The 13,310-nt window shown below is 41.5% G+C and overlaps 2 protein-coding genes across 2 annotated transcripts in view; one reads left to right on the forward strand and one right to left on the reverse strand.

Annotated features, from left to right (window-relative positions):
* The window catches only part of LOC139370046 (zinc finger protein 850-like), a 125,531-nt gene that overhangs the window by 78,098 nt on the left and 34,123 nt on the right, over nt 1–13,310 (reverse strand). The window contains exon 6 of the mRNA XM_071109352.1: nt 7,932–8,284. Within this exon, the coding sequence (XP_070965453.1) occupies nt 7,932–8,284 (353 nt within the window). The remainder of the gene's footprint in view (nt 1–7,931; nt 8,285–13,310) is intronic.
* Nucleotides 1–13,310, forward strand: part of LOC139370061 (zinc finger protein 665-like) — a 166,186-nt gene that overhangs the window by 23,967 nt on the left and 128,909 nt on the right. The window lies entirely within an intron of this gene.

Genomic DNA, 13,310 nt, shown 5'->3' on the forward strand with positions numbered 1-13,310 from the left:
TCCGGACAGTTTAGTCCTGTTTGTTTGGACGGGTTGTTTCATGCGCCCTTGTGTTTTGCATGTCCGTTTTCGCTGTCTTTGGAATAAAGATCCACGTTCGGAACTAACCTGCTCTCTGCGCTTGACTCCTCCACCCACCATTCCCACCATTCCTAGAAGCCGTAACATAACTGTCATGTTCACGGGTAGAAAGACAGATTTTTACCTTGTTAGCTCAGAGATTCGATCTAGCACCTTTACGGTTACTGGCACAATTTTCTAACCACCTGCCGCCTCTACAGTCATGGCCAAAAGTTTTGAGAATGACACAAATATTAATTTCCACAAAGTTTGCTGCTTCAGTGTCTTTAGATATTTTTGTCAGATGTTACTATGGAATACTGAAGTATAATTACAAGCATTTCATAAGTGTCAAAGGCTTTTATTGACAATTACATGAAGTTGATGCAAAGAGTCAATATTTGCAGTGTTGACCCTTCTTTTTCAAGACCTCTGCAATCCACCCTGGCATGTGTTTGAATGCTAAATGACGAGACAGAGGCATTGATGCGAGTAACCAGTCTTGTTCAGTACATCACAACACATCCGGGTATCTCAAGCACCCCGGTAAAACACAAGAGTTGCAGTAATGAACATTTACCAACAGATGGCATCACTGTGCCATCTTACACCCATAACAGCATGCTGTCAATTAACTTCTGGGCCACATCCTGACTGATGGCAGCCCATTCTTGCATAATCAATGCTTGGAGTTTGTCAGAATTTGTGGGTTTTCGTTTGTCCACCCGCCTCTTGAGGATTGAACACCAATGCTCAATTACGGTCTGGGGAGTTTCCTGACCATGGACCCAAAATATCAATGTTTTGTTCCCCGAGCCACTTAGATATCACTTTTGCCTTATGGCAAGGTGCTCCATCATGCTGGAAAAGCCATTGTTCATCACCAAACTGTTCCTGGATGGTTGGGAGAAGTTGCTCTCGGAGGATGTGTTGGTACCATTCTTTATTCATGGCTGTGTTCTGAGAATTTTTTTTGAGTGAGCCCACACCCTTGGCTGAGATGCAACCCCACACTTGAATGGTCTCAGGATGCTTTACTGTTGGCATGACACAGGACTGATGGTAGCGCTCACCTTGCCTTCTCCGGACAAGCTTTTTTCCGGATGCCCCAAAGAATCGTAAATGGGATTCATGAGAGAAAATGACTTTACCCCAGTCCTCAGCAGTCCAATCCCTGTACCTTTTGCAAAACATCAGTCTGTCCCTGATGTTTTTCCTGGAGAGAAGGGGCTTCTTTGCTGCCCTTCTTGACAACAGGCCATCCTCCAAAAGTTTTCCCCTCACTGTGCGTGCAGATGCACTCACACCTGCCTGCTGCCCACACACCTGCCTGCTGCCATTCCTGAGCAAGCTCTGTACTGATGTTGCCCCGATCCCACAGCTGAATCAACTTTAGGAGACGGTCCTGGCGCTTGCTGGACTTTCTTGGGCGCCCTGAAGCCTTCTTCACAACAATTGAAACGCTCTCCTTGAAGTTCTTGATGATCCGATAAATGGTTGATTTAGGTGCAATCTTACTGACAGCAATATCCTTGCCTGTGAAGCCCTTTTTGTGCAAAGCAATGATGACGGCACGTGTTTCCTTGCAGGTAACCATCGTTGACAGAGGAAGAACAATGATTCAAAGCACCACCCTCCTTTTGAAGCTTCCAGTCTGTTATTCTGGAATAATTTGTTCTTAACCAGTTAAATAAAGGTAAAAAATAAAATACAAAATACAAAATTCGAACTCAATCAGCATGACAGTGTGATCTCCAGCTTTGTCCTCGTCAACACTCACACCTGTGTTAACGAGAGAATCACTGACATGATGTCAGCTGGTCCTTTTGTGGCAGGGCTGAAATGCAGTGGAAATGTTTTTGGGGGATTCAGTTCATTTGAATGGCAAAGAGGGACTTTGCAATTAATTGCAATTCATCTGATCACTCTTCATAAGATTCTGGAGTATCTTCAAATTGCCGTCATACAAACAGAAGCAGCAGACTTTGTGAACATATATATTTGTATCATTCTCAAAAAGTTTGGCCACGACTGTACATAGGTATTCCTTTTGTCCAGATGTGAAAGGGCAGTGTTGAGTGCAATAGAGATTGCATCATTTGTGGATCTGTTGGGGCGGTATGCAAATTAGAGTGGGTCCAGGGTTTCTTGGATAATGGTGGGGTGTGAGCCATGACCAGCCTTTCAAAGCAATTGATGGCTACAGACGTGAGTCTCTGATCTGATGAAACCAAGATTAAACTCTTTGGCCTGAATGCCAAGCGTCAGGTCTGGAAGAAACCTGGCACGATTCCTACGGTGAAGCGTGGTGGTGGCAGCATCATGGTGTGGGGATGTTTTTCAGCGGCAGGGACTGGGAGACTAGTCAGGATTGAGGGAAAGATGAACGGAGCAAAGTACAGAGAGATAATTGATGAAAACCTGCTCAAGAGCACTCAGGACCTCAGACTGGGGCAAAGGTTCATCTTCCAACAGGACAAAGACCCTAAGCACACAGCGAAGACAACATAGATGTGGCTTTGGGACAAGTCTGATTGTCCTTGAGTGGCCCTGCCAGAATCCGGATTTTAATCCGACCGAACAACTCAGAAGAAATCCTGAAAATAGCTGCACAGCGACGCTCTCCATCCAACCTGACAGATCTTGAGAGGATCTGCAGAGAAGAATGGGAGAAACTCCACAAATACAGGGGTGCCAAGATTGTAGTGTCATACCCAAGGCGGCTTGAGGCTATAATCACTGCCAAAGGTGCATCAACAAAGCACTGAGTAAAGGTTCTGAATACTTATTTAAATGTGATATTTCAGTTTTAATTTTAAAATGCATTTGCATACATTTCTAATCCTGTTTTTGCTTCGTCATTATAGGGTGTTGTTGTGCAGATTCATGAGGAAAACCTCCCAATTGAATCAATTTTAGAATATTCCAATAAATTCAGGAAGTAAACTGAAAATTCCCAATTCTCTTCTATGGTTTTCAATGAGGAAAATGTGGAATTTGGTTTACTTTCTGAATTGACTGGAAATGAAATGGATTTGACTCCAACCCTGGTTTTACTACAAATCTGTCAACGTCATCATTTAGTCAATCGATGTTATAATGCATAACGCTCACAGATGTGATTGTTCTCATTCAGAGTAAATTATTCTAATTGAATAAAACAGAATTAAACAAATCAAATGTATTATGTACCTGAATAACTTCAACAACCTGGTTGATTCTCTGCTCAACAACAGTGACTGTAAATCAATCTGGTTGATTCTCTGGTTGATTCTCTGCTCAACAACACTGACTGTGAATCAATCTGGTTGATTCTCTGGTTGATTCTCTGCTCAACAACACTGACTGTGAATCAATCTGGTTGATTCTCTGGTTGATTCTTTGCTCAACAACACTGACTGTGAATCAATCTGGTTGATTCTCTGGTTGATTCTCTGCTCAACAACACTGACTGTGAATCAATCTGGTTGATTCTCTGGTTGATTCTCTGGTTGATTCTCTGGTTGATTCTCTGCTCAACAACACTGACTGTAAATCAATCTGGTTGATTCTCTGGTTGATTCTCTGCTCAACAACACTGACTGTGAATCAATCTGGTTGATTCTCTGGTTGATTCTCTGCTCAACAACACTGACTGTGAATCAATCTGGTTGATTCTCTGGTTGATTCTTTGCTCAACAACACTGACTGTGAATCAATCTGGTTGATTCTCTGGTTGATTCTCTGCTCAACAACACTGACTGTGAATCAATCTGGTTGATTCTCTGCTCAACAACACTGACTGTGAATCAATCTGGTTGATTCTCTGGTTGATTCTCTGCTCAACAACACTGACTGTGAATCAATCTGGTTGATTCTCTGCTCAACAACACTGACTGTGAATCAATCTGGTTGATTCTCTGGTTGATTCTCTGCTCAACAACACTGACTGTGAATCAATCTGGTTGATTCTCTGCTCAACAACACTGATCGCGTCAAACTTTGCTGTGTGTCCAGGCTGTCACTTCTGTCATCAGCTACTAACACCAGTGCTGCACCTTTGTCCTTGTCCCTGGATGACGTCTTCCTGCTCCCTCTTCCATAGTGAGAACACTGATGGCTCAACATGGTTTTCTGAGAGACTGGATGAAGGCATCCTGCTCCCTCTTCCATGGTGGGAACACTGCTGACTCAACATGGGCTTCCTGGTTATGAAAGAAAGTGTGATGGTCAATGGTAGCCACTCCCATTGTTTGAAGCAGTTGTAGTCTTTGTTGGCATGCATCCAGACCCCAGAATGGTAGTAGAAAGGAGCCTGTTCCCCACATTGCTTCCTCACAATCATTGGGTGCATCGACCACTCACCCACAGGACCAGAATTGCTGTCTGATCTTCATTCCTACAGTCTTCATCACCGTCCCTGGAGTCTCTTCACTGTCTGATCTTCATTTCTACAGCCTTCATCTCCGTCCCTGGAGTCTCTTCACTGTCTGATCTTCATTCCTACAGCCTTCATCTCCGTCCCTGGAGTCTCTTCACTGTCTGATCTTCATTCCTACAGCCTTCATCACCGTCTCTTCACTGTCTGATCTTCATTCCTACAGCCTTCATCACCGTCCCTGGAGTCTCTTCACTGTCTGATCTTCATTCCTACAGCCTTCATCACCGTCCCTGGAGTCTCTTCACCGAGTAAGTAAAGATAGTTTAAGAAACCTCCCCATTCGACTTGTCTATTATCTTTGTTTAGAAATAGTCATTTGTTTGACCTACTGATTTTCCCTACAATTTATTTTAAGGATTTAGAAACATAGAAATGGTAGAACGAGGAATGTCAGAGTCTGGAATATAAATATATACAGTTGGTTTACAATGTCTATGACGGTGTGTACATTATGGACCGTATATGAATATAAAAGGTGTGTACAGTAGTAGTTATATAGGATGAGCCTTGACTAGAATACAGGGTGGAGTACTGGGTGGTAGACGGCTAGTAACAGTGACTAAGTTCAGGGCAGGGTACTGGGCAGAGGCCGGCTAGAGGGGACTATTTAACAGTCTGATGACCTGGAGATAGACCACACATTAAGTATTGTGGTGGCAGCATCATGTTATGGGTATGCTTGTCACTGGCAGGGACTGGGGAGTTTATCAGGATCAAAATAAATATGAAAGGAGCAAAGTGTAGACTTTGTATAGGCACTGTACAGCCTTAACTGTGGAGTGACCCCATAAAATGGGATATCAGCCAACTCAGTGACAACCACAGAACACAACTATGTATAGTTTACACAAATATTAGTCTCTTAGCTCTTATTGCAGGACATTGAATGTGATACATCACCCTCCATAACCAACCTATTGTGTGTATTGAACATTCATATTGGACAGCCTTACCTATAGAGTAGCACCACCACCCATCAGCCCATTCTCTTCTTGATGTCAAAGCTGCATTGTATTGCTGCTATAGGAGTTTATGATTAATAATCCTATTTACTTCAAGCCCCACTAAGATGTCACCATACTATTCATTTAAAGCCCCTCTGTCAGATATAAATCATCAGAGTGGGAAACTATCAGAGGGGTGTATTATGACATCATATAGAACTACTCAGACATTCCAAATATCACTTGATTATCAGAGGGGTGAATTATGACATCATATAGAACTACTCAGACATTCCAAATATCACTTGATTATCAGAGGGGTGAATTATGACATCATATAGAACTACTCAGACATTCCAAATCAAGCTTCATCCACATCATGAAGGTGGATATTGATCCAACCATTTTAGAAGTAATGACTGGGCTGACGGAAACAGGATATGCCTGTACACTTTTATAAATGCCGACAGACTATTTGTTACTTCGTTTGACAATTTGTTTGTATATTTGTGTCAGTAAAAATGTCTAAGCGAGAAATAGCTGTGGAAACTCCTTAATGATAACAACCACTTCTTAGTTAACTTGGAGTCACATGAAATGTTGTGTGGTCCTCCCACTATGACTTGAGAAACCATGCAGTTTATTAGGCTACAGATGAAATAAGTTATGAACTTCACAGGGTGGTGAAACTGCATGTGATGAGCTTGATGCTCCTTTCCAATACATTTTGAGGGTCTTATTCTGGTGACATGATGATCGATGCTTGGTTGCCATTTGACAAATAAAATAATAATCTCATAATTTGGGTAACAACGTTTATTCAACCAGTGGGAGGCTTGTAAATGCCCACAGGAAAGTCGAAAGAGGAACTCTTCATCGAGACAATGATGAAACAGCAATCTGTGGGAGAGTTGTGGTGGATATTATAAAATAAGGATCTGCTGGAGTCCAAGTCAAACCAAGATTCTTTATTTCTGAGCTCAGAGAGAATAACAGAGTTACACAGTGCAGTGTACCCCTACATCTACCACATCCTTACCAAGGTACACCTACCACATCCTTACCGAGGTACCCCTACACCTACCACATCCTTACCGAGGTACCCCTACACCTACCACATCCTTACCAAGGTACCCCTACATCTACCACATCCTACATCTACCGTGCTTCTACACCTGCATTGCTTGCTGTTATGGGTTTTAGGTTGGGTTTCTGTACAGCACTTTGAGATATCAGCTGATGTACGAAGGGCTATATAAATACATTTGATTTGATTTGTAGACAGTCTGAATTCCTGAAGCATTGGGTGATGAGCACATATCTTTATAGTTTCCTGTTCCTGGGAGGGACTTTATTCATACAAGGACACAGGTGCAGCTGGTTTGCAACACAGAATGATACTCCCAAGAACAGGAGATTATAATAGGACAGTTTAACAAGGTTAGTCACATACTCAGTTATGTGGACACATACAATTAACATTTTCCATTACAGAGTATGAATATTTTCATGTCATTAAATCCTCAGTGGGCCAACAATGCAAATGTCAACAATGACATTCAGATAAACACACACAAAGAGTTTAAAAAAAGGACAGGTAAACACATTGTCAGTCAACAATATAAGACAACAGGAGCACTGTGTATGTTCTCTGATGAATGTCATCAGTCAATGAGTCAATGAGATGATGAGATGTGAAATATCAATATACAAGTAATTGTTCTCTTCTGTGTGGATTCTCTCATGACGTTTAAGTGACTGTGGTGAGTAATATGTTTCACCAGTCTGAGCATTTTGTAAGCCTTCTCCTCTGTGTTCTTTCAGGCTTCCTAAATGGGCAAAGGCTTTGCACACTGGGAGCAGTGGTAAAGCTTCTCCCCCGTGTGCAGTCTCATGTGTGTTTTAGGGCTTCCTAATTTGTTAAAATGCTTTGAACACTGGAAGCAGTGGTAGGCTTCACCCCTGTGTGTATATTCTCATGTTTTTCAGGTAGCTTTTCTGGTTAAAACTCTTTTCACGCTGGGAGCAGTGGTAAGGCTTCTCCCGTGTGTGTATTTTCAGGGGTTGGTTTGCGTGTCCTTTCTGGTTAAAACTCTTTGCAGGACCTCGACTCTTTTCTATTTTTTTTTTACCAATGACCATACAGTTTTTAAATTCCTTATCAATCCATGGAGCATTAACAGGTCTAACAATCAGTTTCTTAACAGGTACAGGTTTATCAATAATTGGAAGAAACAATTTAATATGGTAAAAACAGGTAAACACATTATCAGTCAACAATATAAGACAACGGGAGCACTGTGTATGTTCTCTGATTAATTTTAAGTCAATTTGATGTGAAATATCAACATACACGCTAAGAGAAGTAATTTCTCTCTCCTGTGTGGATTCTCTAATGACGTTTAAGTGACTGTTTTCACACAGTCGGGGATTTTGTAAGCATTCTCCGCTCTGTGTGCAGTCTCATGTGTTCTTTCAGGCTTCCTAAATGGGCAAAAGCTTTGCACCCTGGGAGGAGTGAAAGATTTCTCCCCTGTGTGTATTCTCTCATGCCGTTTCAGCTTCCACAACTGGTTGAAACACTTTCCACACTGGGAGCAGTGGTAAAGCTTCTCCCCTGTGTGTATTCTCTCATGTCGTTTCAGATCCCATGACCGGTTGAAACACTTTCCACACTGGGAGCATTGGTAAGGCTTCTCCCCTGTGTGTATTCTCTTGTGTTGGTTCAGGTTTCCTTTCTGGGCAAAACACTGTCCACACTGGGAGCAGTGGTAAAGCTTCTCCCCTGTGTGTATTCTCTCGTGAGCTTTCAGGTGTGCTTTCTGGTTAAAACTCTTTTCACACTGGGAGCAGTGGTAAGTTCTGTGTATTTTCTCATGTTGTCTCAGGTCCCATAACCGGTTACAACTCTTTCCACAGTGGGAGCACTGGTGTCGTCTTGCTGGTTTGGACGTCCCTGGCTCTGGTTCCTCTGAGTCTGGTCTTTCTCCTGCTAAAGACACTGTGTTATTTTTACATAGAGACCCGAATGAAACCACATGATAAAACAACCTTGCTACGAGGGTAAATCCTAAATCAGATCTCTCAATAACCTGAGGCCAGTTTTAACAATCTTAGTGTGATATTAAAACAATTGTAGAGCTTCCTGGTAATTACTGATATGTTTACATTACTTATTATTCTTTCTGTTTTACAAGTCAGAACACAAAAAACTAAACAGTTCTCTGACACTAAAGACACAGACGTTGCTGGATTCCAATCGAGCAGGTGGTTCTAAATATATAACTTTCATAGCTGTATGATACAGAATGTGACCTACACACTTCCTTAAACATAAAATAACTAAAGAAGTAATTTTGTGTGGAAGTCCAAAACTTGTTTTTACGTCACAGACACAAAGCACATCAGTAACATCTTCCCGTTGTTGAAAGGGTTCGACACCTGCTGTTTAAATGGACCAATTTCTTATTTAGACGTTCACAGATATTCAACATTTTGATTATCGCTGATGTCATATTTTGGGTAAATGTTCCTAAAACTGATAGTAACAACAATAAACAAAAATATAAACGCAACATGTAAAGTGTTGGATGTTTCATGAGCATCACTGTTAGTCAACATTTATTCTTTGCCAAGATAATCCATCCACCTGACAGGTGTGGCATATCAAGAAGCTGATTGAACAGCTTGATTATTACACAGGTGCACCTTGTGCTGGGGATAATTATTTGGATGCAACTCAGCATTCATTGTCCTCCAAACATGACGAGTTGAGTTTTTACCAAATGTTCTATTTTGGTTTCATCTGACCATATGACATTCTCCCAATCTTCTTTTGGATCATCCAAATGCTCTCTAGCAAACTTCAGACGGGCCTGGACATGTACTGGCTTAAGCAGGGGGACACGTCTGGCACTGCAGGATTTAAGTCCCTGGCGGTGTAGTGTGTTACTGATGGTAGGCTTTGTTACTGTGGTCCCACCTCTCTGCAGGTCATTCACTAGGTCCCCCCGTGTGGTTCTGGGATTTTTGCTCACCGTTCTTGCGATCATTTTGACCCCACGGGGCGAGATCTTGCGTGGAGCCCCAGATCGAGGGAGATTATCAGTGGTCTTGTATGTCTTCCATTTCCTAATAATTGCTCCCACTGTTGATTTCTTCAAACCAAGCTGCTTACCTATTGCAGATTCAGTCTTCCCAGCCTGGTGCAGGTCTACAATTTTGTTTCTGGTGTCCTTCGACAACTCTTGGTCTTGGCCATAGTGGAGTTTGGAGTGTGACTGTTTGAGGTTGTGGACAGGTGTCTTTTATACTGATAACAAGTTCAAACAGGTGCCATTAATACAGGTAATGAGTGGAGGACAGAGGAGCCTCTTAAAGAAGTTACAGGTCTGTGAGAGCCAGAAATCTTGCTTGTTTGTAGGTGACCAAATACTTATTTTCCACCATAATTTGCAAATAAATTCATTAAAAATCCTACAATGTGATTTTCTGGATTTTTTTCTCATTTTGTCTGTCATAGTTGAAGAGTACCTAAGATGAAAATTACAGGCCTCTCTCATCTTTTTAAGTGGGAGAACTTGCACAATTGGTGGCTGACTAAATACGTTTTTGCCCCACTGTATGTCAGAAGTTAATGGTTCTCTGAAGAAAGACAGATGGCTTCGGAATGTGTTGGGTGGACGAGAGGAGAGCAAAGTGTGAAACAGGGGAGACAGATGAATATCTGTGGATTAGATGAAGGAGAGTTTGAGGTCAGGACAGATTCTCATCAGGGAGATAAAGGTCTGGTATCCTGTTACCCTCTTTACTCTCTTCCTGTGGAACCATAAGATGTAAGGATTGGAGAGAAGGAGGAGTATCTTAAGTGGGATATACACAGTGCGGAGGACAAGTATTTGATACACTGCCGATTTTGCAGGTTTTCCTACTTACAAAGCATGTAGAGGTCTGTCATTTTTTACACTTCGGAAAACCTGCAAAATCGGCAGTGTTTCAAATACTTGTTCCTCCCACTGTATATCTGGATGGAACAAATGTTGGGTTGTCTGAATTACAGATGTACAGAACCTTTGGGAAAAATTAAACTTGGTTAAAGCTTCTCTAGTGTTCGTGAGTTATTTACTGTGAAAAAAAAGAACCCAACAACATCAACAACATAGGAATCACCACAAACAATTGTATGATCTCTTATAAAGAACATTAGGCCCAGCCTTTTGGAACTTTGGTTTTCCTAGATATGACTACTATATTGTGATCACAACATCCGATGAATTTGAATACTGCTTTCAAACAAATTTCTGCAGCAATAGTAAAGATATGATCAAAATATGTTGATTCAATTTCTGTACTGTTTGTAAGTACCCTGGTAGGTTGATTGATAACCTGAACAAGGTTGCAGGCACTGGTTTCAGTTCGAAGCTTTCTCTTGAGTAGGCAGCCTGATCACAGCTTTCCTCCAGTTTTAGTTAATTAATTAACAGTGTCTTGAGTTTAGTTTGCCTGTTCTACAGTCTAGTAAAGATAGGGGGGTTGACTGGGACAGGCAATGTAACATCCATAATGTTTTAAGGAAAGTTTTTGTAAAACAAGCACCTTACATCAGATCATCTTGAAACTTTCCCTCTAAAGCTAACTTTCATCAAGGTTTTATATGGTCTATTGGTTTCTCTCTTTTCATTGGCAGTATCCTTATTCAGTGTTATGATATTCATAACACCCATATACACCAGTCTAGCTTCCTGTCAACTAACAGAACTCTGCTGGTTGTCCTGGTAACAGATACCAGTGGACAGATCTATTTATTTGTTCAAACTGAACTACAGCACTTACTTTGAGTCAAATCTGATTCGTTCCTCTCTTCTCCTCCTCCCACAGTTCCACGCAGCCCCATTGTTTTCCTGCAGTCCACCAGCAGCACAGACAACCTCTTCATACCCAGCAGTAAGGTGCTACCGGGAGAGGCACGACACGGGAACTCTGGGAGGGAGGAAGGGCTAGTGTTGTCCTGGTAACCATAAAGAGGGGACACAGACACATATCATTATGGATGCTGATGTCACTGTTGTCATGAAGTGCTTTACAGAAACCCAGCCCAGAGCCCGAAAGAGAAAGCTGTATGCTAGACCAGATCAAGCTGTACCATCTGGTATTCTGATCTGGAGAGACTCTTCTCTGCCTCGTCAGCATTAGGATGTTGTTGAGGCTCCCCAGAGGATCCACGATAGTCATGTGTCTCTCCTGTGTGAATGAGAACATAAAACAGATGGTAAACTTATGACCATCTATTGCAATCATAGAGTCTTACAAGAGGCATGCATATGTCTAAAATGGCCACTTTCATCATGATTTCCTAAAATAGTGTTTGTGACGCAAATGTAAAAGGGTCGTTCCACAAAATGGGTGGCTTTTGCGTCCCTTTGTTATTTTAAGTAGAAAATATGCACCAATATAGAATTTTAACAGCCTGTTATATTAGATGAGGGGAACTTTAATATAGACCACATGGAGAATTCAATACATCTAATTGAAAAGTCCCTAAAATATATGAACCAATGGCAGATTGACCCTTTAACAATTCCTACAGTACTGAACAACATATTCAAGTGTAGAACTTCAGTAGAATGCCACTTTAAAACCACACATTAGTTCAACAACGGCATAGTTTGTGTCCCTGTTAAAGACAGTACTCACTGGTGTTAATCTGATATTCTGTCTCTTCCTCTTTCACTGCCAAAACGTCTTCCTTCTTCACCTTTGAGATAGCATCATCTTCCTCTCTAAACGGTTCTTTCTCTTCTTTCACTATAACAGCCTCCTCTTCCTCCTTTTTCATTCTGAATGATTCTTTCTGCAAACAGCAGACCCCCTCTTCATTAGCAAGGGAGTAGTATTTTAGTGAGCTCATGGTCAGGGATGTTAGCTAGCTAGCTAGCATTAGCGTCTAGCCTAGTGCTAGGCTCAGTATCAATCTTTAACACGTTTGCAAATTGAACCAGTTGATACGTCAACCGAAACTCGTTTAAAACACTGAGATTAGATCATGTACATTAACATGGTCTAAAACGTCAATCTTTCAGTTTTATGTTGGCTAGCAAGCTACCGACGTGGTTGAAAGAGTTGGCGCCTTGTTGTTCCTGAAGAAGCGTCCGTCCAGTCCGTTATACGTCACGAAAGAAGAGTCAACTGAAAGACGCTCGTCGCCATCTGCTGGCTGGAGTCGGTAACGCAGTTTGGAAACAATAGTTACTACACTTTTTGTATAGGAAAGAACGTCATAATTATTTAACAATAAGCTGATGCATTTTCTCTTCCAAATAATACGTTCCTGTACACAGACGTAGAAGCTCAATATGAATATGTAGATGATTAATAAATACTTATATGAATAGGTAGTGTGTTGATATACATTTTCTCTGTTAATTTTTCCCATTCTTTTTTATCTACATGTGACCACACTATTCCCTTAAAGCCACGCTCTATAAGATACAAATCATCCTGTAAACAACAGAACAAATGCATCACATGCAAATAGCACTTGATTATCTGTAGTGCTTTACACTGGTTAGACAAAACATTAAGAACACCTGCTCCTTCCATGACTTAGAAAGACTAGGTGAATCCAGGCTAAAGCTATGATCCCTTACTGATGTCACTAGTTAAATCCACTTCAATCAGTGTAGATGAAGGGGGGAGACAGGTTAAATAAGGATTTTTAAGCCTTGGGACATGAGACATGGATTGTGCATGTGTGCCATTTAGTGAGTGAATGGGGAAGACAAAATATTTAAGTTACTTTGCACGGGGTATGGTAGTAGGTGCCAGGCGTGCCGGATTGTGTCAAGAACTGCAACGCTGCTGGGTTTTTCAGCTCAACAGTTTCCCAT

This window comes from Oncorhynchus clarkii, chromosome 17, assembly GCF_045791955.1.
Source record: "Oncorhynchus clarkii lewisi isolate Uvic-CL-2024 chromosome 17, UVic_Ocla_1.0, whole genome shotgun sequence".
Taxonomy (NCBI): domain Eukaryota; kingdom Metazoa; phylum Chordata; class Actinopteri; order Salmoniformes; family Salmonidae; genus Oncorhynchus; species Oncorhynchus clarkii.